Source organism: Candoia aspera, chromosome 5, assembly GCF_035149785.1.
Source record: "Candoia aspera isolate rCanAsp1 chromosome 5, rCanAsp1.hap2, whole genome shotgun sequence".
In the NCBI taxonomy this organism is placed as follows: Eukaryota; Metazoa; Chordata; class Lepidosauria; order Squamata; family Boidae; genus Candoia; species Candoia aspera.
The window spans coordinates 5,935,475-5,961,148 of NC_086157.1; the positions used below are offsets into that span (position 1 = coordinate 5,935,475).

At 36.8% G+C, this 25,674-nt stretch overlaps 1 protein-coding gene across 1 annotated transcript in view; it reads left to right on the plus strand.

Annotated features, from left to right (window-relative positions):
• DIAPH3 (diaphanous related formin 3) overlaps window positions 1-25,674 on the plus strand; it is an 87,082-nt gene that overhangs the window by 13,320 nt on the left and 48,088 nt on the right. The window contains exons 10-21 of the mRNA XM_063304548.1: window positions 1,144-1,476; window positions 2,405-2,519; window positions 5,295-5,387; window positions 6,514-6,608; window positions 7,172-7,273; window positions 9,456-9,695; window positions 11,306-11,435; window positions 13,037-13,161; window positions 17,339-17,503; window positions 18,571-18,706; window positions 21,705-21,800; window positions 23,274-23,333. Of these exons, the coding sequence (XP_063160618.1) occupies window positions 1,144-1,476; window positions 2,405-2,519; window positions 5,295-5,387; window positions 6,514-6,608; window positions 7,172-7,273; window positions 9,456-9,695; window positions 11,306-11,435; window positions 13,037-13,161; window positions 17,339-17,503; window positions 18,571-18,706; window positions 21,705-21,800; window positions 23,274-23,333 (1,690 nt within the window). The remainder of the gene's footprint in view (window positions 1-1,143; window positions 1,477-2,404; window positions 2,520-5,294; window positions 5,388-6,513; window positions 6,609-7,171; window positions 7,274-9,455; window positions 9,696-11,305; window positions 11,436-13,036; window positions 13,162-17,338; window positions 17,504-18,570; window positions 18,707-21,704; window positions 21,801-23,273; window positions 23,334-25,674) is intronic.

A 25,674-nucleotide genomic window follows, 5' to 3' on the forward strand; every position in this document is an offset into this window, starting at 1 on the left:
TTTTCAGTGAACCAAACAAAATGGGTTAGACAGAAATCTTAGAATAATTATCAGTTTCTTTTAAAAACCAGCACAAGCTAAATAAAAAGGTGAGATATATATACAGTATCTTCTTGCCTTAGGCAAGGTAGTCCTTGAGTATTCCTATGGTAGAATTTACTTTAGACACACACACACACGCACGCACACACACTGTCGGGACCGGACCAAGAAACAATGTTGAGTCAATGTATTCCAACTCTGGTTCTTTATAGTTCTCACCGTATAGACAGAATCTTGCCAGACTAAAGCTATCCTAACTAACCTACAGGGAAATAACCCAGGAGAGTCTAGGGCGGGACTACCCTGACTCTCTTTGACGCCCCCTGCCAAGACTCTCTAGACTGCAAGCCCTCTTATCAGCTTGGAATGTGTTCCCTCCTTCCTGGGAATCAGCGGCAGTGTAGAATTCCACCACATCACCCCCTCCTTCAGGAACACATTCCATCACATATACTTCCTCTCCCACTTACAAGAAAGAAAAAATAGACAAACATAGAAATAGAATCAAGTAAAGAACAAAGAATTTACAAATGCGATGAAGTTAATCGTTTTTCCATATTTGTAAGTGATTTAAGATACCTGAATATGTTCGGACCCAAAACTCACTAATAAACTTTATGCGCAATGCAGATATCAGAATAACAAGACAGTAGGGATCATGTAATAAAATTATGAAATTATTGATGAATTCTTTTTAAGAAAAAAAAAGTTACTATACTACAAAAGAGGAAAAGGTAAAGAATATATAAGGAAGAAAAAATAAAAAAGAGTAAGAATCATTAGAACATTACAGTATTAAAAACTACTTGCTTACAATTTGTGTCCTTCCATCCCATTATACCCTGGTTGTTGACTGAAACCGGTATATCAGGAAAGGTTTCTGATTTCTATTTGAATCCTTTCACCTACCTGGATTTTCCTTTAGAAACCATATTCTAAATGTCTATGTTTGTCTTGTTGTGTAATGTATTATATATAAGGGAGCCATTCTTGCTTGAATTTACCTATTTATTGACCTGTACTTTGAAAGAGAATGGGTGTGAGTGCGCACTTACTATACAAATTTCTAAATTCCAAACACCAACATTTTCTTCTTTCCAGAATGGCTCAACTGATGCTTGCCCGCTGACCTCTCTTGAAGGACCCACACATCTGGTTCCATCAGCTGATGCACCATCAGATTTATTACCAGCTTTAGGATCTTCCACTGGAACCATTCCACCTCCACCTCCTCTGCCCCCATTACCATCTTCCTTCGCTGGTGGTTCAAAAAACCATCCTTCTTTTGGTATTCCCCCGCCACCACCACCACCTCTGCTACATGGATTGCCTGGAAGTCAGTGCTCTCCTCCTCCTCACGTGCTGCCTTTTGGATTGAAGCCAAAAAAAGAGTTTAAGCCTGAAGTGACCATGAAAAGACTCAACTGGTCCAAGGTAAGACAAGGACGCAAAGTACCTCATACACTGCAGCATGGAAATAAATTCTAAGAAACTAACTGACTAAATTTTAGTTTTTAATTTAAGACATAGCAAGCAGTGACAATGGAGATGCTATACTAGAGAGGAGGAACGTGCTGCAGCTTTCCAGCATCATTATTCTTTGATGGGTGTTGGGTTGATATCATGCAGATGTTGACTTGGCAGTTCCCATATCACAGCTAAGGACATCAGTTTTCCTTCCCCCTTTGTTGTTCCTCAGCTTCTTAATGTTCACACTACCTTACAACTGCCATTGTAAATAATTTTCACTCTGTGACACCTTTGAAGGCAATTGCTGTTTTGTGTTTTGAAGTCATCTGCTTTTCAGCTTTCTGTGAATCTATTTAATGCTACTGTGGTTTAGATATCCTCAATAATCTTAGCATCCATAATGTTTTTCTCTGCCCCTATACTAATATTCTAATCAGCAGTATTCATCTGTTGAGGAATATCCTCTTTCTGTAGCTGATCCTTTGAAATTCAGTCAGAAGTACACAGCTTGTTTTAATGTTTTTAACAATTTGCAAACTGCCCAGAGTTGCTGGGAATCGGGCAGTGAATAAATTTAATAAATATATAAACAAACTTCTGACTTCTTTTCAGCCATAACCGGTTGAAAGCCACACTTCGAAAGGCAGTGGAGATAGCACCAAAACCTAATTGTTCGATGGGAATTGGGTGTTTTAAAGACTCTGAATTAAAACACACACATTTTATCCTATAAATCCATCCACATCCTCCAAAAGAGACCAGTTTTTCCACTCAGGAATCTTGGCAGGTTGTAGATGGCTGGTGGCATTCACATTGCCATGAACCACACTTTTTTCACCCCTACAAAGTATGGCATTAAGGATAACATGAAATTATGATATTACTTTTGCAGATTAGACCGCATGAAATGACTGAGAACTGTTTCTGGATAATGGCAAATGATGGAAAGTATGAAAGTACTGATCTGCTATGCAAGCTGGAACTTACCTTTTGTTGTCAGAAGAATGGTAAGTAAATGACTTTTCAGATTTAAATTGTTCTTTTAGAAAATGAGCCTATTTTATTTTCAATAAACACCTGCAGCTCTTGTCACTACAGTTGATGAATACTTATGTGTGTCATTTGGTAATTGTTACATTAATAACTGGGGTTACATTCATTTATAACAGCAACAGGTATGGAATAGAACTTAGCCAATAGTATTATTTCACTTTTCCGTTTAAGCTATCCTTACATAGTGCAATTAAGAAAAATGTGCACTTACTGCAGACATATCTTCATTGAACTGTTAAAAATGCTGTTTATTCTATTATAGACTATGACTCAAAGCTGAGAAAATATACCATGAATATTAGTTATGACCAGTAATTTTCTTTTTTGGGGGGGGACCTGATTGTGCTGTGCTAGTTCTTTTTAAGGTACAATAAGCCCTTTTGAAAACGAATTCCCGCTGTCTAATAAACGGAAGGGAATCACTAGAACCTAGAAAGAGTAATGACCAAAGGAGGATAGTATAGGTTACATTCATATTGAAAAGAGTCTAAGAAGGACAGTGGAACAGAAAATCCAAAAAGTGAATTCCACTACTACTTTGTCCCTGGAAATGATAGTCTGTGATGTTCAGTGGCAGTGACTATTCAGTTGTGTTGTTTACTTCCTGTAAAGCCAGGAAACACCCACTAAGATATTGGCTTGGCTCAAATAAATACTGAAATTATGGTTCAGTTTAAGAAACCCAAATATTTATAGACATTTATAGCTCTGAAGCAGTGGCCAGGTTCAAAAATTTGTTTAGCGAGCTTGTGTTTGTTCTCTCTATGTGCTTGTTCATTCTATCTAGCTTTTATCCTGGTGTTTATGTGCATCATTCCATCACAGCCCAAGTCACTTTACTATCGTTTCCCAATAAACTTACTAAGATGCAAGAGTTGAGATCAAAACCTTCTCCCTAATATGTAAGTGGTAGCCAAACCCTGCTCTATATTTTCTACTAACTGGTTTGTTGAAACAAAACAATCTTGGCAGCTAAACCATATATAAATGCATGTAAATAAATAAAAACAGACAAATTGTTGCCGTGGTTGACTTGTTTTGGTGTGAAGATAATGTATATTTCCTTTCTATTTTGTCCTTTTGCCCTATATTTTTATTAACACAGTCATTAAATAGTATTAATTTTCATGGGAAAGATGAATATTTTATTATTTTATTTTATTTATTTTCTATCCTGCCTTTATTATTTTTATAAATAACGCAAGGCGGCAAACATACCTAATACTCCTTCCTCCTCCTATTCTCCCCGCAACAACAACCCTGTGATGTGGGTTGGGCTGAGAGGGAAGGACTGGCCCAGGGTCACCCAGCTGGCTTTCATGCCTAAGGCGGGACTAGAACTCTCAGTCTCCTGGTTTCTAGTCCATTGCCTTGACCACTAGACCAAACTGGCTCTGTAGAATAGCGTTTGAAACTTATGCATAACACACACACACACACACACACACGCCTATAGACAGGCATGAATACTTTTTTTGGCCAAAGGATATCAGTTGAATTCTTCTAAGGAAGTAGGTTGTGTGGAATTCTTCATTCGTGATTAGTGAACCTAATATTCCAGTTAATTATGAGTACCCAATTCCAAATATGAAATATGATCCCTATTTTCCATCCCTAAGAAACCTTACCCTGGTTTTATTCAGGATAACTTGTAAAACTCTGTAATTGCCTCATCAGCAACTGGTAAAACTTGAATACTTATCTAATAATAACATGTCACTGATTTCCCTTGGACTTTGGTGTGCTATATTTATAGTTTCAGTACTTGTGTGTAAGGTGTCGACTAGCAGTACTCATGTGTTTTTCATTCCATAATCACCATTCTCAATCACATTTCAGGGTTGTTGTTGTTCTAATCTAGTATTTTGTAGCATTTCAACCTTTCAGTACTGTATTGGTTGAACTGGTTTGTTTTGTTTCTAAACAAGCAGTGTTTGCGAGTGAAAGGTTTCCTCTGAATGTGTGGATAACTTTCTTCTGTTTCTCAGTGGCCCAATTCATGACAGCATAGCCCTTGTTCATTACTAGCTGAAACAGGAAATGAAGGTTGCAGCAGGAAGGATGGTTCTGCTCAGGTGAGGCCTGATGCATCACAAGCCATCAGTACAATGACAGAGCAATGTGAAAAGACAGTTTGCTGTTCAGCACTGAGATCTGAATACAGGAAGTCATCGTTCAGCAACTGTTCAAAGTTACGAAAGTTACAACCTCATAGTTGTGGCTGTTGCAACATCCCCACCGTCATGTGATCGCAATTCAGGCGCTTGGCAACTGGCTTGCAATTATGATGGTCACAGCGTCCTGCAGTCATGTGATTACCATTTGCAACCTTCGGTGCTGGCTTTCAACAAGCAACATCGACAAGGAAGCCAGCAGGAAGATGCAAATGGAGATCACGGGACCATGGGATGCTGCGACCATGTGAGATTTACCTAACAATGGTGACTGGAACTGCCACAACTGCTGTCATAAGTCAGTGTGGTCACATGATGTCGCGCTTTATGACCACATCACTGACGGAATTGCCAGTCCCAATTACCATCGTTAAGTGAGGACCACCTGTACACGAAAGCTGGCTTAAGTAATTTGTAGTACACTGGAACTTTGTGTAATTGAATAGAGTATTTTTGTACATACCTAATTTGAAACTATATTGGAAGTTTAAATTCTATGCAAGTGTAGTAATATAAACATTGCTATATGTTGACACGCACCATTTATCTTGACAGTAAAGAGAGATGAAGGTTTTGAAGAGAAGAAACCTATTAAAAAACGAATCAAAGAACTCAAAATCCTGGATCCAAAGATTGCGCAAAACCTTTGTAAGTAAATATCTGTTATTATTTGAAGAAATGTTGTGCATTAATATTACTTATGGAATGAATAGTTTAAATATAATTCTATTGTGAGAGAAATAATTTCAAGTAATGTGTAAATGGGAAGGAGTGCATTGTTGTAAACAACAGGGCACTGAAAATGAAGGCACAGAAGTTGGAAAACATCTCATATATTTAGTATTCATTTTAAAACAAAGCTAATTTAGCTTTTGGTTTTAAAATTGGAGCTTTTTTTTTACTCTGTTTTACTGTAGCACTTCCACCTTTATTTAGTGAATATTCTTGCTTTTTTGTTCTTATCACAACAGTTATTTCATCTTCTGTCCCTTCCTTGTGGTGCTTTTTTCCCCTCCTAATATTTCAGTTTGGTTCTGATGCCAGATGATAATTTAGGGGCTCACATATGAAATCTTTATATAATTTGATTTATTTATGGTCAGAGACTCCTCTCTGGAGGTGGGTGGGGGAATGCATCCATAACAGAATGCAATAAAATAGACTGGAAATAACGATGTAAAGCCACTAAAAGTAAACAGGCACATTCCCCCACCCCAAATAAGGATCACACCCAATTATGCATGTGGGTTAAGAAGAGAGCAGGCTGTGACTTCCAAACAGGAAAGGAGGGAGGGAAGAAGGAAGAAACTGAAGGGCAGAATTTTGTTACATTTCTGGACATTTGCAAAGACTTTCGGTTTCCTTCCCCAATTATCTTAAAGAGGTTCACCCTGATATCACGGGGGGGAGGGAGGAGTCAAAACTGCAGCCATCAGTCAGCCCATGACGACTTCTTCACCTGTGGCTGCAGTTGCTATCACTATTCTGTCACTCTTGGCTATTACTGGTGATGGCCGGCCGGCCTGCCTGCCTTCTTTAGCTTGCTTTCTTCTTAACTCACTTGCATAATTATTTATTTGAGCCACATTCATCCTGTTTTTCAGACCTTTATTGCCTCCCAAAGCAGGTGTGAAGAGTTAGTTCTCACACAGTGACTGAAAAACACTGCGATCAGGCTGGCCACCTCCATCATCAAGGAAACACTTTAGTACTTAAGCTTGATTTGTCCTTCTCAAATAAAAGCATACTGAAATACCTCTGTTGGTGTGTTTAGCTATTTTCTTAGGTTCTTTTCGAGTACCTTATGAAGAAATAAAAATAATGATTCTGGAAATAGATGAAACGCAGCTATCAGAATCCATGATCCAGGTGCAGTAAATTGATGAACAGTTTTATCAACAAGGATTTATAATAATTATGTCTTCATAAATTCCACCACATTTGCACTAAAATATAAGAAAGTCATGCATGAAGTTATTAGGTATACAGCCAACCATAATTTTATATTCATACACCCATAATACCAATAATTTGGTATTATCCCCAAAAATAGCAGATTGTATCTGCTGTATTTATTGTACTCGCTGTTTTTATTAATAAAACGAAGCTTGTAAGATTTGATAACTGTTTCTTTTATACTATGCATATGAGCAGATTTCAATAAGACATAGTATTTGGATAGTTTAAAATGTAATAAATAACCTACTAAGTTTGGCATTTATTTTTTAGGATTTTTTAAGGGGTGCTTAACTTTTCAGTAATAACTACTTTTCCCTTCCTGTCTGTTTTTGGCTTTGCTGTCTTACGAGACTGAAGAGAGATTTATCCCCTTCCTGTTTGTGCAACTAATTATGCAAAATAAAGCCTCACAGAACCACTTGCGAAGAAAAGGCTATAAAGTTTTTAATTTTTGATCTTTCCATGGAATGTAGAATTTAATAAAGCATCTTCCTGAAGAAAAACAACTCAATGAATTATCCAAGTTGAAGGATGAATATCAGACTTTGTCTGAACCAGAGCAGTTTGCTGTTGTGGTAAGCAGATTGCTTCGCTTCAAAATATGACATTCAAAATATCACTTCAAAACATCATTTTCATGATTCTATTCTTTAAAAAATGGTCCTTTTCTGTGAGTCTCTTGTTGTCTTCTAGCTGCCTCTCTTTGGTTGTTGGTAGTCAGGACTGAGTTAATCATCTGTCACATCAAGTTTCTGATGTGACTTTTAACCAACTTCTTAAACATTTATTCCTGACATGAGGAATTTTTAAGGCTTTGCCCTTGTCACCAAGGCAATGAATGAGGAGTTCTGACATCTCTGAATTTCTGCCTTTGTACTTCTACTGCTATGCCAACAAACTCTGCTTGCCTTTCAATTTCTCATTATAAGTATGAGGGGAAAGGTTTGAGGAAACCTTCCCATGTCTTAAAATAATTACATGAGAATAAGCCTTCTATACTGAGACTAGTTTTGCAGTAAACATGCTAATAATTATATTAAACTCTTACTCTGTCCAAAACCCTTGAAAAGGGGCTTCGTGACATGTAAGAGCACACACAAGACACTCGTTTTTTAAATCACTGAGAGCTGTGCAAGGTTTGTGCAACTGCCTTGGAAGTCGTTCATTTGTGCCCAACTTCTAGGATCTTTTCCTGGATGCTTTCATAGCACCAATGCTGTAGCAGCTATGATGTCCTAATAAAAGTTTGGTAAACAAGCGCCTGTGAGGTTGAAATATCAATCACTTAATTTTATTTTGTTCTTTGGCCAACCTAAAATAGAGTCCAATATTTTATACTCTTAAATATTTTTAATCACAAGAGTATAAAATATTTCTGTAACATGGAAACAGCCTATAAGGTTAGGTGATTGTAACATAAAACTTACTATAAGATACCGATGAGTATAAGGTTTATAATCTGGTTAATACATGTATGTGAGATTAAAATCTATAATCAATAAAAGTAAGTAAGCTTATAAGTCTAGTAAATTTGAAATAAATGGCTAATAAGCTTTCTGGCATGGGTCATAGATCATTCACAAGCTAAATATAAGTAAAAAATTTGAAAACGTGTGTCTGCCTTTTTTACTTCCTACCTTATGGAGCCGCTCTCAAGACATAGGTGTAAGATGCTTGTCCATAGATATTTCTCCTTGGGCTGGTTTCATACTGGGTTGCTGTGCTTAGAGTATTTCTAAGTATATCAGTATCTCCATGTTTTGCAGGTTCTTTTCATGGCATTTATTCACAGTCTGAAAAAAACTCCATCATATGAAATGTTTAAGTAGGCGTATAATACCTGGTCTGCAGACAATCTAGACAACCCCTAAATAACACCAGAGAGATGCCAGATACTCAGCTAATGGTCCCTGGATTCTTGCAGCCCAGATACAATATCTAATTAAAGATCCAAGAACTACTTTTACATGTTGACTAAAGATGAAGTTGTATGGAATTTTCATAGGTTACTCTTGAGGAAAGAATGTTATGGCACTTTTTTTGAAAATAACAATTGAGTGGCTACACATCCAGTTCATTGTTTTTGCCCCCACCCAGTTGGGGGAGGGTAGGTAGGTGAGTGAAGACCACACTAAGATAGATGGATGATATGCCGTTCCAGGCTTGATGGAGATCATGGTACCACCATCCTGCTACCTTAATTTGGTCTTTTTTTCTGTGTATGCCTCTGTATATCTGCATATTTAAACTTCGGTAAGCTGAATATTTAAATAGGGGAAGGAAGAACCATTTTTCTTAAATACTACTTGTTGATAGTCCTTTGTATTTTATGCATAGTGTAGCTTGAAAGCACAATTCTAAAAGGAATTACTAATTCCTAACAAATTAATTGAACTAACAGATTTGTGATTATTTATACAACTTACTATTTATATACTAATCACATTTTCAGATGTTTGAAATAAACGATGTTTTGTAACGAAAATGTCATTCTTTATTAGCCAATAGCTAATATTCAGATGAGTTTAGCACATTTATTTTAAACCTGACATATTACAATACACATTTCTAGTTGCCTTGAAGCGGGAGAGAGTTCTTAATAGCATTCACACAGCCATTCTCGATTCATCCAGTCTCTAGATAAATGTGTGGGTGAAAGTTTGCAGCTTCAAGTTTGGCATGTGTATATATCAAGATTGTACAAAATTGCTCTATGCTAAAATGTAACATGGGTTTTGTCCTTGCCTTTTCAACTAGATGAGCGATGTGAAGAGATTGAAACCACGGCTGAGTGCTATACTTTTTAAGCTTCAGTTTGAGGAGCAAGTGAATAACATCAAGCCTGATATCATGTCTGTCAGCACAGCCTGTGGAGAGATAAAGAAGAGCAGAAGTTTTAGTCAGCTTCTAGAACTAGTCCTGCTGATGGGAAACTATATGAATGCTGGATCGCGAAATGCACAGACGTTTGGATTTAACCTCTGCTCCTTATGTAAAGTGAGTGCTTCAGCAGACTATGCGTGTGGAATCTGGTGCAGCAGTCATGCCCTTTACGTATTGCTGATGCTGTTTAGGCTTCCTTTTTTGCCAATACAGTAACAGTAAATATCTGTTCTGTCTACCAACTGCAACATAGCTTGCGCGTGGAATCAATTAATTTTTATGTTTCTCCTTCCGTGAACCAGACAGAATGAATGTGGTTTTAGTGAAATTATGACTGCTCATCTTCTCAGTTAAAAATACTGGTTCTATCTAGAGCAGATACATGAATTTTGGTAACTTGGTAGCATTTACTGAAGTTCGGAAAATGGAGAAGTTTTAAAATGTGCAGATGCTGGTACATAGATAGTATATGGTTGATTGTAAAGAATGGCTGTCAAAAAACCTGAAAATATCTGTATATAAAAATGTGTTTCTGCCCACTTGGTTATATAAAAGTGAGAATTCGGTATGTCAGGAGAAACCAAAATTAGTTGAATGCGGAGGTGAATGTGCTACTGCAGAAGAAGTGTGTATGATAAATTAGAAGATGTAGGGTCGAGAATGAATGGATGCTGAGGATTGAATACAAAAGTGCATGGCCAGTATGAAAGAAGCATGTTGAGGTGGCTTTGGTTATAGAGGGAGATTAAATTAGAATGAAATCAGAAAACAAACTTATGAAGGAAGACTGAATGGATTGTGAGAAAGAGGAAGAACAAGAAAGCGGAAGTTGGATGGAGTTGGTAAGATCCTCAACCAGAGAGTGGTGAGACGCTGAAAGAACGAAAGATAATGCATGAACTGGTGTATGGACGTGGTGGAAGCGAGGATGGCTTGCGAAGATTAAAAAAGTATGAGTTGGTATAAAGAAGGAATTGCTGTGAGGCCTAGATGTAAATATATTTCACTTTCTTTCCTCGTCCATTTAATTTATTTTGTATACTCTTTCTGTGCTTTGCATTATGTACCCCAAATGAGAATAACATGATGGGCCCATGTGTGCCTGTGCACAAATAATGTCAGTAATATATCGGCAATAAACCTCAGAACCCAAATAATTATTAAGGTTTCAGCTGGGCAAATAAGCACATTCTAAGGGCTTCAAGTTTCTAAAGCGCAGAGTATTTTGAGGGACATTTGAAATACATCTGCCTCAACTTTATCTTCAGGGATTGCAGATTGATGTTCATACTGGATACAGTGGTATCCACAATGTATGTACTGTATGTGTGTGCATGTTGTATACCAAACAGGTGAAAAGGCATGTGCCATCTTGCCCATTTTGACTCCCCCAGTGGATGCCACTAGCTGGATTTGTACCTTTTTGGTTAAGTTACAGAGTGATGGGCATCTGAATATCATCCCCACAGTTGAATTTAAACTTAGCTATCATAATTCATCTCTCAATGTACAGCCTCTTTTCTTTCCTGATAGAACTCAAAGAAGCTTAGAGGTCATCAGGCAGTCTTCATTCTAAGACCTGTCTACACCCCAAGTCATGTTTAACTTGTGGATCTGAATTCAGTGTTAAATCTAATGCTGTGTTAGGGAGTAAAAAGTGAACGTTTAATAAGATGAAACTGAAATATATCAATTCTTTAAACTATGTATTGATTGTTGCCTAGTTAAAGGATACCAAATCAGTTGATCAGACGATAACACTGCTTCATTTCCTGGTTGAAATCTGTGAAGAAAAGTATCCTAATGTTTTGAGCTTTCTTGAAGACTTGCAGCACTTAGACAAAGCAAGTAGAGGTCTGTATTGATATTTATGTTTTGTTTTGTTAAACTCTGAACAAAGTGAATAATTTCTGAATGGACAGTTTTAACTTTGCGGTATGCATTAACGTCTGCCTGCAGTTAAGAATATCCGTTCACAGTTACTTCTATTTCTTTCGGGACGACTTTCCCTTATCTTAAATTAGCAGGGAATATATAGGGGGAAAGTGATTATGTTTCGTATCACACCATCCAAAGTACAAGAGTGTTAAAAATACAAAAAGCAGCAAACTGGAGATTAAAATGTTTTTCATAGCTTCCATACATGCCTTTGAAATAAAAGGTTAAAAATTACAAGGCTGGAGCAAAAAGTTCATGAAATTAAATCTGAAATTTGATTTCACCTGTAGTCGTATCTTCTAAATGTATACCGTATATGGTACTTTTCACACTGCATGTTGTTTTATCTTGCCTCTTTTAAATCTTGCATTTGTTTTACTCCTGTTCCTGTGTCATATCCAAGAAATTCTTTGCAGACACAACATCTTTGTGCAACTCTCTCATCTTGAAGCTTTTTTATTTTATCTTTTTATTCAGAAAGAAAGCAGGCAAGCGATAATGCCTACAAGTAAGAGGAATAGTTTTGTGGCAGTGAAAGCAGTCATCAACTAGCCTAGGTGTCCCATTTGTCATTAGTTCCACAGGTCTACAAGTACTTGGAACCTGTTTGTTGTTTGTTTGTTTCCTGGTGTGAATAAAATTCCTTGGATTTTTAAGGAGGCTTGGATTCCTTAAAAATATTTGATGGAAAGTTTGAAAACTATTACTGTACGTTACTGTAAGAGAATATTCTGGCATCCATAGGTATGTTAGAAGCTTTCCATATACCATACATTCTGATAGGATTATTCAATTGACCATTCCTGCACTATTTACTATTGCAGGCATGTCATGGACATTGCCATTTGGTCTGACAGGTTCATCCACTTGAAAGAGACAGTGGTGCTGTGTGATATCTCAGGGTATAGATGATATTCTGATAAGGAATAGTGACATTCTAATTTGCTAATGCTCAAGGAATTAGGTATTTCAGGACATTCATAGATCAGACACAACAGATTTGTAGCAATGTGCAAGAGAAATTACTGGAGCTAACAGGTCAACTGGAAGATCTGAAATAGCTCAATGACTGAAGTTACTGGGTACATGAGGTCACGACCTCTAGCCAAATGTATGTCATAGCTTATGTTTAAGTCCTGGAAATAATAATATTTTGAAGGTTATAGGTAACTGTCTTTTTAGACACAAGGTATCTTTAGAAAATTATTCTTCCCCTTAGGATGGGTTGCACGGATAGAATTGTATTTCTCTTATTATCTTTGAATGTTTGAAGCCATCTTTGGTTTCCATGATGCATGTCTATATTTCTATCTTGGCCATGAAAAAGGTGTTCATTTATTGAAGTAGTAAGTGCATGCATTATCTTGTTGTGGCTAAAGAAACTTGTTTATGTTTTTAATACATTTTTTGTTTGGTAAGCTATGAAACTGGAGCAGGCTGTGTATCCTGTACTTAAAAAATATTTTATTAATAATTAAACTTTTATGTTTGTGTGTGTGTGTGTCACATGCATTTAGTTTCAGTAGAGAGCTTGGAAAAGAGCCTAAAACAGATGGAAGGACAGCTCAAACAACTTGAGAAGGATCTGGAGACTTTTCTTCTTTCTGAAGACCTTCATGACAAATTTGTGACAAAAATGTCCATATCCTTTTGTTGTCGTTCTTTGTTTTCGAAAGAGATTTTAGATGTATTTGCATAACTTGTATTTTGCATACAGCACTCAGTTTCAACAAAACTAATCTTAATTGTTCTTACAAAGAAGCTAAATCCTACATCTGTTTGCTGCCATCTGGCGATAGTTAGAAATGAGGGGGAGCTCTCCAGTGAGGGATACCTGTTCAGTTTGCCCATCTTGAATTTCTTTTTGAGCTGAAGCTGGTTAGTTTTTTTCTATAAATAGCACTTAGTTTAATTTCCTTAAGGTTTGAAAGAATATCTAAAACAATTTTTCTGAATGACAGAAACTATGCTACTTCCTTCCAATAGTTCTTCTGCTGAATTCCTTTAGCATGTATGGATTTGATTTTGCTTCTTACAAACAAAGGGGTTTCTGTGTCCCCTTTGCATGAAAGGAAAACTCTGGGATGGAGACATGTAAAGCAGATAAAGTGTCATGTTTTTGTTGGCCCATATCTGAGGTAGTCAGTCTGGGAAGGGCCACCAAATATCTATTCTCTGGCTCCTGAATACCCAGTTCTCGGTCATTCTTAGCAAGTAACAAAATAATTATGCTGAATAGCAAAATAAGATGCTTATGAAGGTTAAGAAGGAAGGAAAGAGTGTCGCTGAAAATGTCATCTTCAACACTTTTAGTCTTACCATCATGTTACTACTGGTCTCTGAAATAGTAAAATCAAGACTGCTGTTACAAAAAGGCTACCTCCCTCTGCCTCTAGGATGGCTTGATCTGATTGTACAAGAAGAAGTCACCTGCTTCTCTTACGGTTCACATCCCATTTCATCCTCCCCTCCTCCCTCCCTCCCTCCCTCCCTCCCTCCCTCCTTCCTTCCTTCCTTCCTTCCTTCCTTCCTTCCTTCCTTCCTTCCTTCCTTCCTTCCTTCCTTCCTTCCTTCCTTCCTTCCTTCCAGAATCATGCACTATTTTCCAAACAGTTACATTGATTGCTTTTAGCAAATGATGGCACCAGAATGTATTTCCCTGTTCACATTTTAAAATAATTTTGCCTGAAAGCACTACAATGAAGATCCCCCCCGCCCCCCAGCGGTCAACGTGGCTTAATGATTCTTCCATTTCTAATTTGTAGAGGTGATGAGTTTAGAGTGCAGATCAGTCTTTCTAACTCAATGAAATAGAATGAAAAATGTTCTTTGTTTCCATTTAAAAAGATAGTTGTATATGATAGATAATTCCCACACTGGAAAACTTACAATACTGCAAGTTGTTTATAATGCATTGTTCCAAGATGAAGTGATATGAAATATTTGGTAATGTGAAATGTTTGTGTAACACAGACAACAGTCATGCACAAATTGTAAGCTTATAAAACAGTATTATTGGAAATTTCACAAAAATACTTAAGCACTCTAAGCTAAATCCACATGTGATACTTAAACAGATGGTCTGATCTTTAAACACTGTTAAAATGTAATAGCCTCCTGTTAACATTCCCTGTAGACAGAGAATAATTGGGGAACAGTGGAATTACATTAGTTTCTGGTAATGGATACGTGCTTGCTAATTAAAAAAATATGTCCAGGAAAACTGGAGTATTTGATGTAAATGTTAGATGATCCTACATAGCCTGAAGAAGCTGTCCTAGCTACTGCTGTTATGGCTGGAAAACAGAATGGCCTGGTTTTTTGAACAGTGCCTGGTAAAAACGCACCATCAGAAATTTAAGAATGAGATTCCTTAAAGTTTGTGAATGAAAGTTTTCATTCAGCATGAGCTTATTTTCTATAGGCCACTCAGCTACAATATCTTAAGATGACAAACTATTGTGTTTATCTTAGGGCCACGACATCTGGACTTGCAAGTCCAGTGGATGGTAGCAAAGAGATTCTGAATACTCTCTGTTGCCATCTAGTGGCATTTCAGGTTTTTCCAGACCTGTTTAGGTACAGCTCTGCTTTTTTGTGGCATTTGGTTGGCTGTAGATGGACATTTTAGAGAAATCAGCCAAGATGTTAAATCTGCGCAACTATAATGGAGAAAGAAGTCAGAATTACATCAGAATATAGATTAGGCTTATCATATCTGAGTGGCAAAAATCAATGCCATCTGTAGGGGGCCGTCAGTCCTCTGTATCCCTGCTGCTATCTAATGCTTGTCTGGATTTAAACACTAAGTTAAACAAAGATCAAGTATTTGAGAAGTATTTAAGAACTTACAAACATGCACATATGATTTTCAAAGTAAATTACAGCAAAAGATGTAATATTTTAATGCTACTCATTATCTTTTCTTTTGTCTGCACATCTTGCTTCTTATTTTGAAGGGCCATTTAAAGATAGCAAATCCATTTTTAATTGAATATTGATTTTATGTCCAGATTAGTGCATTGAACGTTATATTTCACTTCCTTTTTTCTAGAATTTATTGCAAATTCTCAACCACTCTCTCCTAGACACATAAACCAGTCTGGTACTTAGAAATATGTGAATATGTGCACATGAGCTCCCCTCCCTTCTACCCATAGTAACAGGGGAAGGGGAAAAAAGGGAAAGAAGTGAAAGACAGGTGAAAGGTTTGCAGAGAAATAGGGGGGAAGACGGAAGCTATGTTCAGTTATTGCAAAAAGGATTACTATCAAGGATTAATCTTCAGGCTAATCTCCAAAGGCATCTGCAAGTATTTTGACACCCACATCCCCCACTTGAAGGTAATGACGAGCGGGGGGAGATATATTCCTGTGAATAAGAGAGTAAATCAAATTGCCAGTAAGACTTGCTGTAATAAATAAAGGTCTTCTGAATGAAGGTTTTCTGTTACATTTAGTGAACTAGTAACAGCTGAGAATCTAAAAGCCCTGGAGGCACTAAGCTTCATTAGTAGCTAGCACCTTTTCATGATTTCTTAGCATGATATTTAATGTAGATTTTGTAAAGCTCCTGGACCGGGCGGGATGGAGTTGAAACATACAAATAAAGCTAAACATGGTTATTGGGCTTTACATAGACACAAGAAAGTGCTGCCATAGAAAAGATAAAATAGTAGTGTTCCATGCAATAATAAATTTAATAAATAATCACAGCACTGTAATCTCTTTGAAAATGTTGCATAAGAAAAAGTATTAAGCACTTGCAATGAGTAAATAGATAGTTATGTGAGTGGGAACTTTTTAATTAAATGATTTACATACTTAGTTGTCGTCATTTTTCCTTAACAGTTTATCAAAATCATTCTCACAATTTTAAGCCTTGATGAAAGATTGACTGGCTTTTGCAAACAATGACAGCAGTTGGCATGAAAATACACATTCTTTACCCATGCATCTGTGGTAGTTGAAGTAGTTGCCATTTATCTGGAATGAATGATTCATATGACACTGTGACCAAATCATTCTTATTCTCTCCCATCTAGCAGCAACCCCCAGACAATCAGGCCATTTCTGTGATGATTTTCTACTCGCTGATAAGGCTTTTTATATAACCAACAACGTTGCTACGTTTTGTTATCTAGCAACAGGTCTTTGGCAGGGTATCCACAGTAAGAAATTGGCATGATGGATTGCCGTAGACGTTTATTTGTGTTTATCTATTATCTAAAAAAACTCTTCTCTGGTTTTTTTTTTTTTTAATTCTGCTTTATTTGCTGGCTAAAGATTGTAATAAACTTTAAAAAAAAGAAAATGATTTACATACAAAACACCCCCTACTGTGCTAGATAATATGTACTATAATATTTAATATATAATATAAATGTGCATTATAATATTTCCTTTAGTGGAAATCTAACCACAAGCATGATGGCAAATAATTTTTGGGAGGTAAATTTAATATTAAATAGGTGTCCCCCCCCATAATGTTATAGAGGGTTAGCACTTTGATAAGTTGCTGGGATCGTTTGGGGAATGCTTAATTATTGGTTGCATTGGTTTCCTAGGAGAAATCCTTTCTGAAAGATATTAAATACAAGCATATCATGAGAGAAATGTTATTGTTGCAAAAGGAAAAAAAGGCACGCTGCTGGGTCTTTGTGGAGCAAAAAAAGGTGATCTGTTATTGCGCTGTCCCTATAGCACTGCTCATTTTATAGCTTTGTGAATAATCTTAGAAAGGCTTTTCGAAATCTCTGTCTCAGTTCGGTTTGTTTTCATATGGCTCTGCTCTGCATATAACCTTGACAGGCCTAACACAGCTTTCTCATTCAAGCAAAAGAACAGTTCCAGCAACTTTCTAGGATACATAATAGCATGGAAAAAGGGTATCGGGACATCATGGAATATTACGCCATTGATTTAAAGAAGGTTTCAGTGGAAGAATTTCTGACTGACTTGAACAACTTCAGAACAATGTTCATGGTAAAGAACACATAACAAAATTATATACTGTGCAGGAACAGCAGATGTCAAGATGCTTCTACACTGTGATTATCAATGATGGGTTTTATTTCCCATCTTTGCCCCAAAATATGTTTTAATTCCAATCATTTGGGTATCTAGTGAGAAGTCCTGTTAATGTATTAAATCTACTTACAATTTATTTACATTTCTTTTTGTCCTAGTCTGCGCCTGCTTTTTTTGAGCATCCCATTCATTAGACTTCCACTCCCCTCCACCGTAAGCTGTACTCAACGGATGAGGATTATGCAGGCATTCTTGTGTAGTTTTTGTTTGACGGCAACACAGAATTTTTTTTTATCATTGCTGCCTTCTGGAACTACATGAGTTGAGATACTAGACTAAAATGTGATTGACCAGTCTAGGTTCAGTTTGTTGCACAGTTGTTGTGCTGTTATACCAAAATCCTCCTTATTTCAGATGCATGAGAGAGAACCAAAGCTGAATTTGAAGCTTTGTTCACCTTGTTGTCATTTTAAGTTAGTGTAGAAAACAGGCTAGGGAACAACTCATCTAAGGGCATGTTGTGAACTTTGTGATCAAGTGGGGATTTGAAGTTAGAAGATATTTGTACTACTTTTGAACAACAGAGCTTTTTTTTCTTAAATTCGCATGCTTGCTTGCTTACTGCAAGTACACCTTTCTAATCCTTGTAGGACTCTTAGCTGCTTTGAAGTAAACATTACAAGAACAGCAACAGCATGCAAAAATCCATGACAGGAGTCTTCCTCACCTAGCAGCTCTGCTCCCGAGGCTTCCTGAAATCGCCTGCTTTTAATGGCTCTCCAAACCAGTAATAGGTTGGATGCCAGTCTAATGTCAGAAGGAATGCTGTTCCACGGAAGGAAGGAGCAACTGAGAAGGCTTGGCCTTGTGGTCCCTAATGATGACACTCCTTAAGGGAACTGTGTCTGTGTGGACCAAGTAAAAAAAATTCATTATTCTATCTGAGCTGTAAAATCTTAAAAAAATAAATCTTAATATTTAATACTGATGGTGGGGTTTTTGTTTGTTTGTTTTTTGGCTAGCAAGCAGCAAAGGATAACATGAGAAGGAAAGAAGCAGAAGAAAAGCAGAGGCGTGCTAGAATAGCTAAAGAAAAAGCAGAAAAAGAAAAACTAGAAAAACAACAAAAGAAAAAGCACCTGCTAGAAATGAAAACAGGTAATGTGGTCAGCAGCCTGATTATTCTAGATGGTGTTTAGATCAATTGTTTCATAAACTGTCGTTTCGGTTGCTAAGACAGAAGAGGCAGTTTACTTAAGTTTCCCTGCTGCGTTTAAGTCTGATTGATTGATCCCTTCTGGATTCTTTTCATATTTCCTCATCCTCAAATTGTAACTACTTTTAGACAAATGCTGATTTAATAATTGAGGATGTGCACCCACAGTTAATCCTTCTTTGCTTCTTGCATGAAACAAACCCAAGCTTCTCATTATACCCATAACAGGAAGCTGGATTGCAAAATTGGTTCTTTTGAAGGTGTTGATTCTACTTCCCTTTCATTAATGTCTTTCTTTGTGCTGACTTATTGACTCAAAGGGAAAGTGAAGTGGAAGGAAAGTAACAGTGAGGAGCAGATGGGCTGCAGGTACATATGGGTAACTTAAAAGATGGATAATCTGCATTTTAGGGTTAATTCATGGGCTCTGTAAAACAATGCTTTAAACCACATAACATAAGAATTGAAAAACTAGGGGAAAAAGTCCTGTCAACATTAAAAGATGGAACAAGACAATGGCATCTATATAATGGTCCAGAAGAATCTTAAGTCAATAGAGGAATATCTAGGGCTGGTTTAAGGGTCCTTCAGGACATCTGTTGGAGTTCTACAAAGCAAATCTAGTAACATTTATAGGCTGACATAAAGTTAGCCTTTCAATGCTGATTACTGATGTTGGCTGCTTGATGGATCTCATTTAATACGATATTTAAAAAATGGGCCATTAAGAGAGAACAATATAGGTTGCAAAATGGTAGCACACTGTGATTGTGTTAATGTTACAAGTGCCTCTTGGCTTCTGCTATGATGTTAGTTACCTGTGTCTTTTTGAAGTCCACCATTGTAGTTAACATTTTGAACTTTATTTCCTTTTCTCCTATCTATATATGCCTAGGTATATATTTCTGCTTTTGGGATATAAAGCAGCTGTATTGCCTGAAGAAATTGTATCCTAGGGCAAAAGCAGATATAGATTATCCGGCTTCCATAGGCTTGATGTTCCTACTAAATGTTCAGCTGCCCAGAAAGAATCTCTTGTGATTATGCATAGCTAAAAGCTTGCTTTACTTTTTGACTTCAGACATAATTTCTTAGATAAATAGTGCTCAGTTTTTAATGCAGCCTGAAGATTGTCAACAGGACAGGCTCTGACTCCAAGTAGAGTAATTATGAACTTCAAGTGTGTATGTGTGTAATTGGCAAGGAAATGCTGGCTGCCAGGCTGTTTCCAGATGAGATACAAAGAACTGGTGATTACCGACAAAACTCTAAACACTTTAGGTCTGGCTTGAGTAGGAGAGCACGTACTTCATCATGATTCCTACTAATTATTTAAATCAACACAAGAGTCCTGCCTTTGGTTTATTTATTGTGTCCAGAAAATTTATTTGCCAACCCACTGTGTTAATAGCTCTGGGCAGCTTACAGTAAAAACGTATATAAAATAACACGGAAAAGAATGACAAGTAGAAACAAAATAGTAACACTGATGGGCCAGAGGCAGTGAAGAAGACCCCTCCTGAACACCAAGAACAGTCTATTCCACAGTGAAGTTCCCACTGAAGCAGAAACTTGCTTTTGCTTTTAGTCAGACAAAGGGCTGGGCCCTGCAAAAGATGCCCCCTTCAGAGCTGGAGAATTTAAGGTTTTGTAAGGGAGTGGACAGTCCTGCAGGAAGTTTGTGCCTCAACTGCATAGGGCTTTGTTCACCATGGGAAGAACCTTGAACTAGGCTTAAAAAGCCACCAGCAACTTCATTAGCTGTTTTTCAAGTAAGGATTTTTAGATGTTTGAAATCATTTTATTGTTTCTCACTGTTGTAAATCAGCAACCGGAGGGTCTTGATAGTTGGCAGATCTTGTGTTCAGCTGACATAGTCTTAGATTAACTATGAATGCTTGTATTTGCTGGCCCTTTCCTGCTGCTCCAGATTTCAGGTTCAACTTGTTGACTTCTACCTACCCCTCACTTAAGAAAAGCGAGCCTTAAGCAACTCCCAGATTGCTTCAGATCTCTTTCTCAAAGTAAATGGCAGTGATAGCTAAGCCGCACAGCTCTAGAAATATTTAAATAAACGGTTGTAACATTTAACCTTGTGGTACTAATTTTATTCCCTTTGTAAGCTCCTTTTGGTTAAAATCAAGATAACTATTCATTGAAAAATGTCATCAACACACTGCGTTTGAGAAACCAAAGACATTGCTCAATTATTTAACAAGTACTGCATACATACAGATTTTTTAAAAAAAGTAACTCCAATTACAGATGGAAATTATTGTCAAGGGGGTATTATATGTGCATAGTTTTTCAGCTGCTATTGAGACTGTAAGTAGCTTTATAAGATCCTCTAGCATTGTAAGAGAGAAATGATTGCTTCCTGTCTGGCAGTCCTGTGAAGAGTTTTCCTTTTCATTGCAATGTTACTTGGGAAAAAAAATACAGAAGTTAAGTGTAATAAATTACAGGTCTAGAGTGGAAGTGCTAGAGACCCATCCTCCCTTCCTGATCCATTAAAGAAAGCAGAATGAGAGCAGTTTAATATAGTTTATGCAAATAACAAATCTCAACACCTCAGGTTATGTCTTACAGATAAATTTCTGCAAGAGAAGCCCAAGTTATGAGGAATTCTGGTTTCATACAAGGTTTAGAGGGATGTAAAGGCATAAGAAAGAAGTTGCATTACACCTAAAATTACTGCTGTATCATTTGAGAATGCATTGTTGTGAAGTTAATCGAATTAAGTCTGCTTTAGCAGCTGCAGGGTAAAGCTATCTGGGCTTACTTCTTGAAAATCTGATTAATGAGTAAATTAAAGGCTTCTCTGAATTTGGAATCGTCAGCTTTTTATTGCTACAGTATTTCCTGTATCCCTGTAAATCCTTTGACATTACTATGGTAACCCAGAAAACAGAAGGAATTCCCTCCATCTCTTTTTTACAGAGAGCGATGAGACAGGCGTGATGGATAGTTTGCTAGAGGCTCTGCAGTCGGGGGCTGCTTTCCGTGATCGAAGAAAGCGGACACCCAGGTCTAAAGGTAAATATTTTTCTCTCTCCCTCTTATTTTCTATAGAATCAGCCTAGTTCAAAATAGGCCACCCATTAGTGGAAAAATACAGGCCCAAACTGCTTTGGAGTAGTTTTGATCCATTTCAGATTGTAAAGGCAAATGTAGCTGGGATGTCCACTTGAGCAGTATATTTTACAAGTCAACAAGACAATAAAAATGAGATTCTTTTAAATTCCCTGGTGGGAAGAGGATGCAACCAGAAATGACTAGAAGCGCCTGAAAGATTTATTTTAACCGTAACAGATAAACAAGCAATCAGGTTTGTATATAAAGGTTATATTTTTATAGAGTCAGAAATAACATTTGTGATGAAAATATAAAACAATCTTTAAAGATAATGAATTAGTTAAATTATGTGGGACAAGTTACATAAATAGATGGCTTGTTGTAGGAAAAGTGGGCTGTGGTGACTCATTTATAAAACTCTACCTTATGAATTCCCTACTGACCTGCTCGCCATGTATTAGTGTGACTCTACCAATATAGTAATTTTGCCTAAAGTGAAAAATTACAGCAGATCAGCAATATTTTCTGGCCCCTTGGGAGCCTCCAGGCATATCATGCAAGACCTTGTGTCTGCGCCAAACTATTGTGTATTCATACATACATTTTATTGAAAGAAGCTTGGCCTACCTCTTGGGGATCAGAGCTCTAGCTTCTGATTCCCTATCCGAAGCAAAAGGTCATATGGTTTCAGAATTTTGAAAGAGTAAAATATTCCAAAAGAAACATCAAATATGAATTAGAGGTATTGAAAGAGTATGTTAAAATACTTTGCATTGGTGGGGAGGGAGGGGAACAGAAAGATAAGAGAATCTAAAATCAAAGTCCTCCTCCTCCTCCTTCCTCCTCTTCTTCTGAAGGTAACAAGAAAATACCCCCATGTACAATTAAAAAAAAGGGGGGGGGACTGAAGTTAGGGTTAAAAAGTTATTAGACTTTTTTTTCTTTTTGCTCAATAGCCTCAAGGAGACTTCTTACCCGCTTGGAATTAAAACTGAATTCTGTGTTGGTAGAGAGTAAGTTCAGGATATCATTTTCCTTTACTGAAAAACGTCTAGAGACATTTAAGTAACTGTCATTTTCTACTGAAAGTATCACCTTTTCTCTCCCTGCCTGGTCAGTGTGACCAAGAACAGAGTGTAATTCAGAGTCAAGATTAAGAGAAATGTCAGCCTTCAGATTTGCACTGTAAACAGGGTTCTCTACCCCAAGTTTTCTTTCCATTCTGCTCTGTAACTTTTGTCCAAAGGACCTGTGGATTGATTTATTACAAGATACTTTTGTGGATTCATGGTCTCTTTGCATTAAAAAAAATGATAACTAGCAAAATTGACAAAGTGCAAATTTTCTATCAATTGTTTAACCTTTTTTTAAAAAAAACTTTTGGAAATATATGTGCTAAAGTCCTTTATTTGGCTTTTTTTTTTAAATCTGCAGATGTACCACAGAATTTCAGCTCTACCTCTGCAGCACCTGTTTTGAAACCTTGTAACCACGGTAATTCATAAATCACATCTTCTTATCCCAGTTTCTATTAATCTGTACTTCCGTAAGCAGCTATGAGCTTCCTTGTTTTTGGTCTGTCTAGACTAATATAATAAAGCATGAGACTTAGTTGTCCCGCTTTCATTTCCTCTCTTTCTAAAATGCATGTTTTAGATATGAGCTCTCTTAATTGGAGAAGCAGGTATTTAATTTCTGAAACAGATTGTGCTGTTTATAAGAATAGGTAAATTGATGTTGAGCTTTGACACAAGAACAACAAGGAAGTTGATACATTTGGTCAATGGACGTTCTTAACTCGCTAGGTGGGAAGATACGATATGTTACTCTGAATTATTTTTTTTTCCATTCTTCAATTATCGATTTCAAAAGTTTAAAAACACAGTAATATACATATGCATAAACTATAGGAGAGTTAGCTGTTCCATTTAGAATACTGTGTATTCCATGGTCCCACAGTGACACTGTTGAAGATAAATCAAATCTGGATCTCATCAGTGCTTCATCGGCTGACTTCTTGGGAGCCCTAACACACTGCCATGGAAGGATATGTGTATTTTTATTATTTATTTATTTATTCAAATTTTGCTGTGCTTGTGTACACACACACTATTCATTGGATGGCTAAAGGAAATGGATACACAAACTATTTTGACAGATGCTACGAAAGTTTGTCAGAATTTGTTCATGTTTTTAAATTACAAAACCTTTTTTTGGGGAATAAAATCAAAGTGAATTACCTTTTAACAATAAGTAAGACAAGCTGAAATATACATTCCTGGGATTCTTTTTGGTTTTAATCTTGGAAATGTAGTCGCTAAAGAACATACGGGTTACCTAGCATGGTTCAGAGTAACGATCATCTAGTTCAGCATCTGTTTCTAATGACAGTCAACCAAGGTATGTCTGAACACTCACAACCAGAGGTAATCAGAGGTATACTAGTTCTGGATACAGATGTTCCATTTGCTCTCATGAATGTTTGATAGCTTAAGGTCATTATCTTATGAAAGCAAATTCTGTAAGCGAATATATATGAATAGCAGCTTACTTTTTCTGCTTATCTATTTTTATGTAGGAGAAAGTAAAGCGGGGGCTAAAAGGGATTTTCGTATTTTTTTACATTGTTTACAGTCTTTTTCTTTTAGCCCATCCTCAAAGTGTACAATATACTTTAGTCAACAGCAGGGAAATTCTGTAGCACGTTGATAGAATAGGTGATTTGCATGAAAAGGTTTATTTATCGGCTCTGTTTATATGCTGCTACACTCCGTATGGACTCAAAATTTAATCTGTACATTCTCCAGGAAGAGTTTGGAAAAACACCTGCCAGGAACCCTGAAACTACATGCTTACATAATTAATACTAGGTAGGATAAATAGATTTAACTTGTCTTGTAGAGAAGAAGGTGGGTCTTTAGGAACTGTAGGAGCCTTACTCACTTCAGCAAATAGACAGCAGTTGACATAGGAGAAATTTACCAGCTAGAAACTGGAGATTCTCTAGTATTAGTGTCATTCATTTTCGTTAATTGTGTATTATGCACATGGTAAGTCTTGCAAAATATAAAAATATGAGTGGCTATATCAATATGAATTCTAGGTAATATTACTATAAAACATAAAGGTAATGGGATGAATGAGTAGAGAAAGGAGGCTGAAATCCTAATAGTTTAGGCTAATTTAGATTTTCCCAACAGATTGTTTTCCGGATCAGTGCATCTCTGTTCATGAAACCTGTTATAAATCCAATATTAATTTCATAGCTGTGTTTCTGTATAAGGTGTCATCTTTTCCAAAGGTGACAGGAAGTTCTACAATTTCCTCCACAAGTGCTACAGTATTAGCCATATTTTCTCCTAGCATATTTCTCACACTCACATATGCCCACACATACCCTCACACACTCTTCTGCTAATTCGAACACTAGGGGGTGCCAGTCACTCACAATTTGGAAAACAGATACTGCTTCCCCCCCCCCCCCCCCCCCGAAATCACAATGAAATGAGTGTGTTTGTTTTGTTTTAATGTTGGTGGTATATTTTACAAGGATTTTTTAAACTCAATCATTTGTGTGATATGTAAGACAACATGAATGGAGAACTAATTTATAAATACTTTTAAAGAACAACATAAACTTAATATTTTTTTTTCTACCCTGTCTATATTATATAACTTACAGTAGCTCTTCTGATACTCAGAACTAATTTTATAGTGCTACGCTAAATTAGTTTTGTCATGAATGTTGGGCACGGTCCTTATTCATAGACTCGCTCAAGTAGAATCCAGATGTTGAACTGTACTTGTGTTATCCAGTATCCCTCCATATTATCCA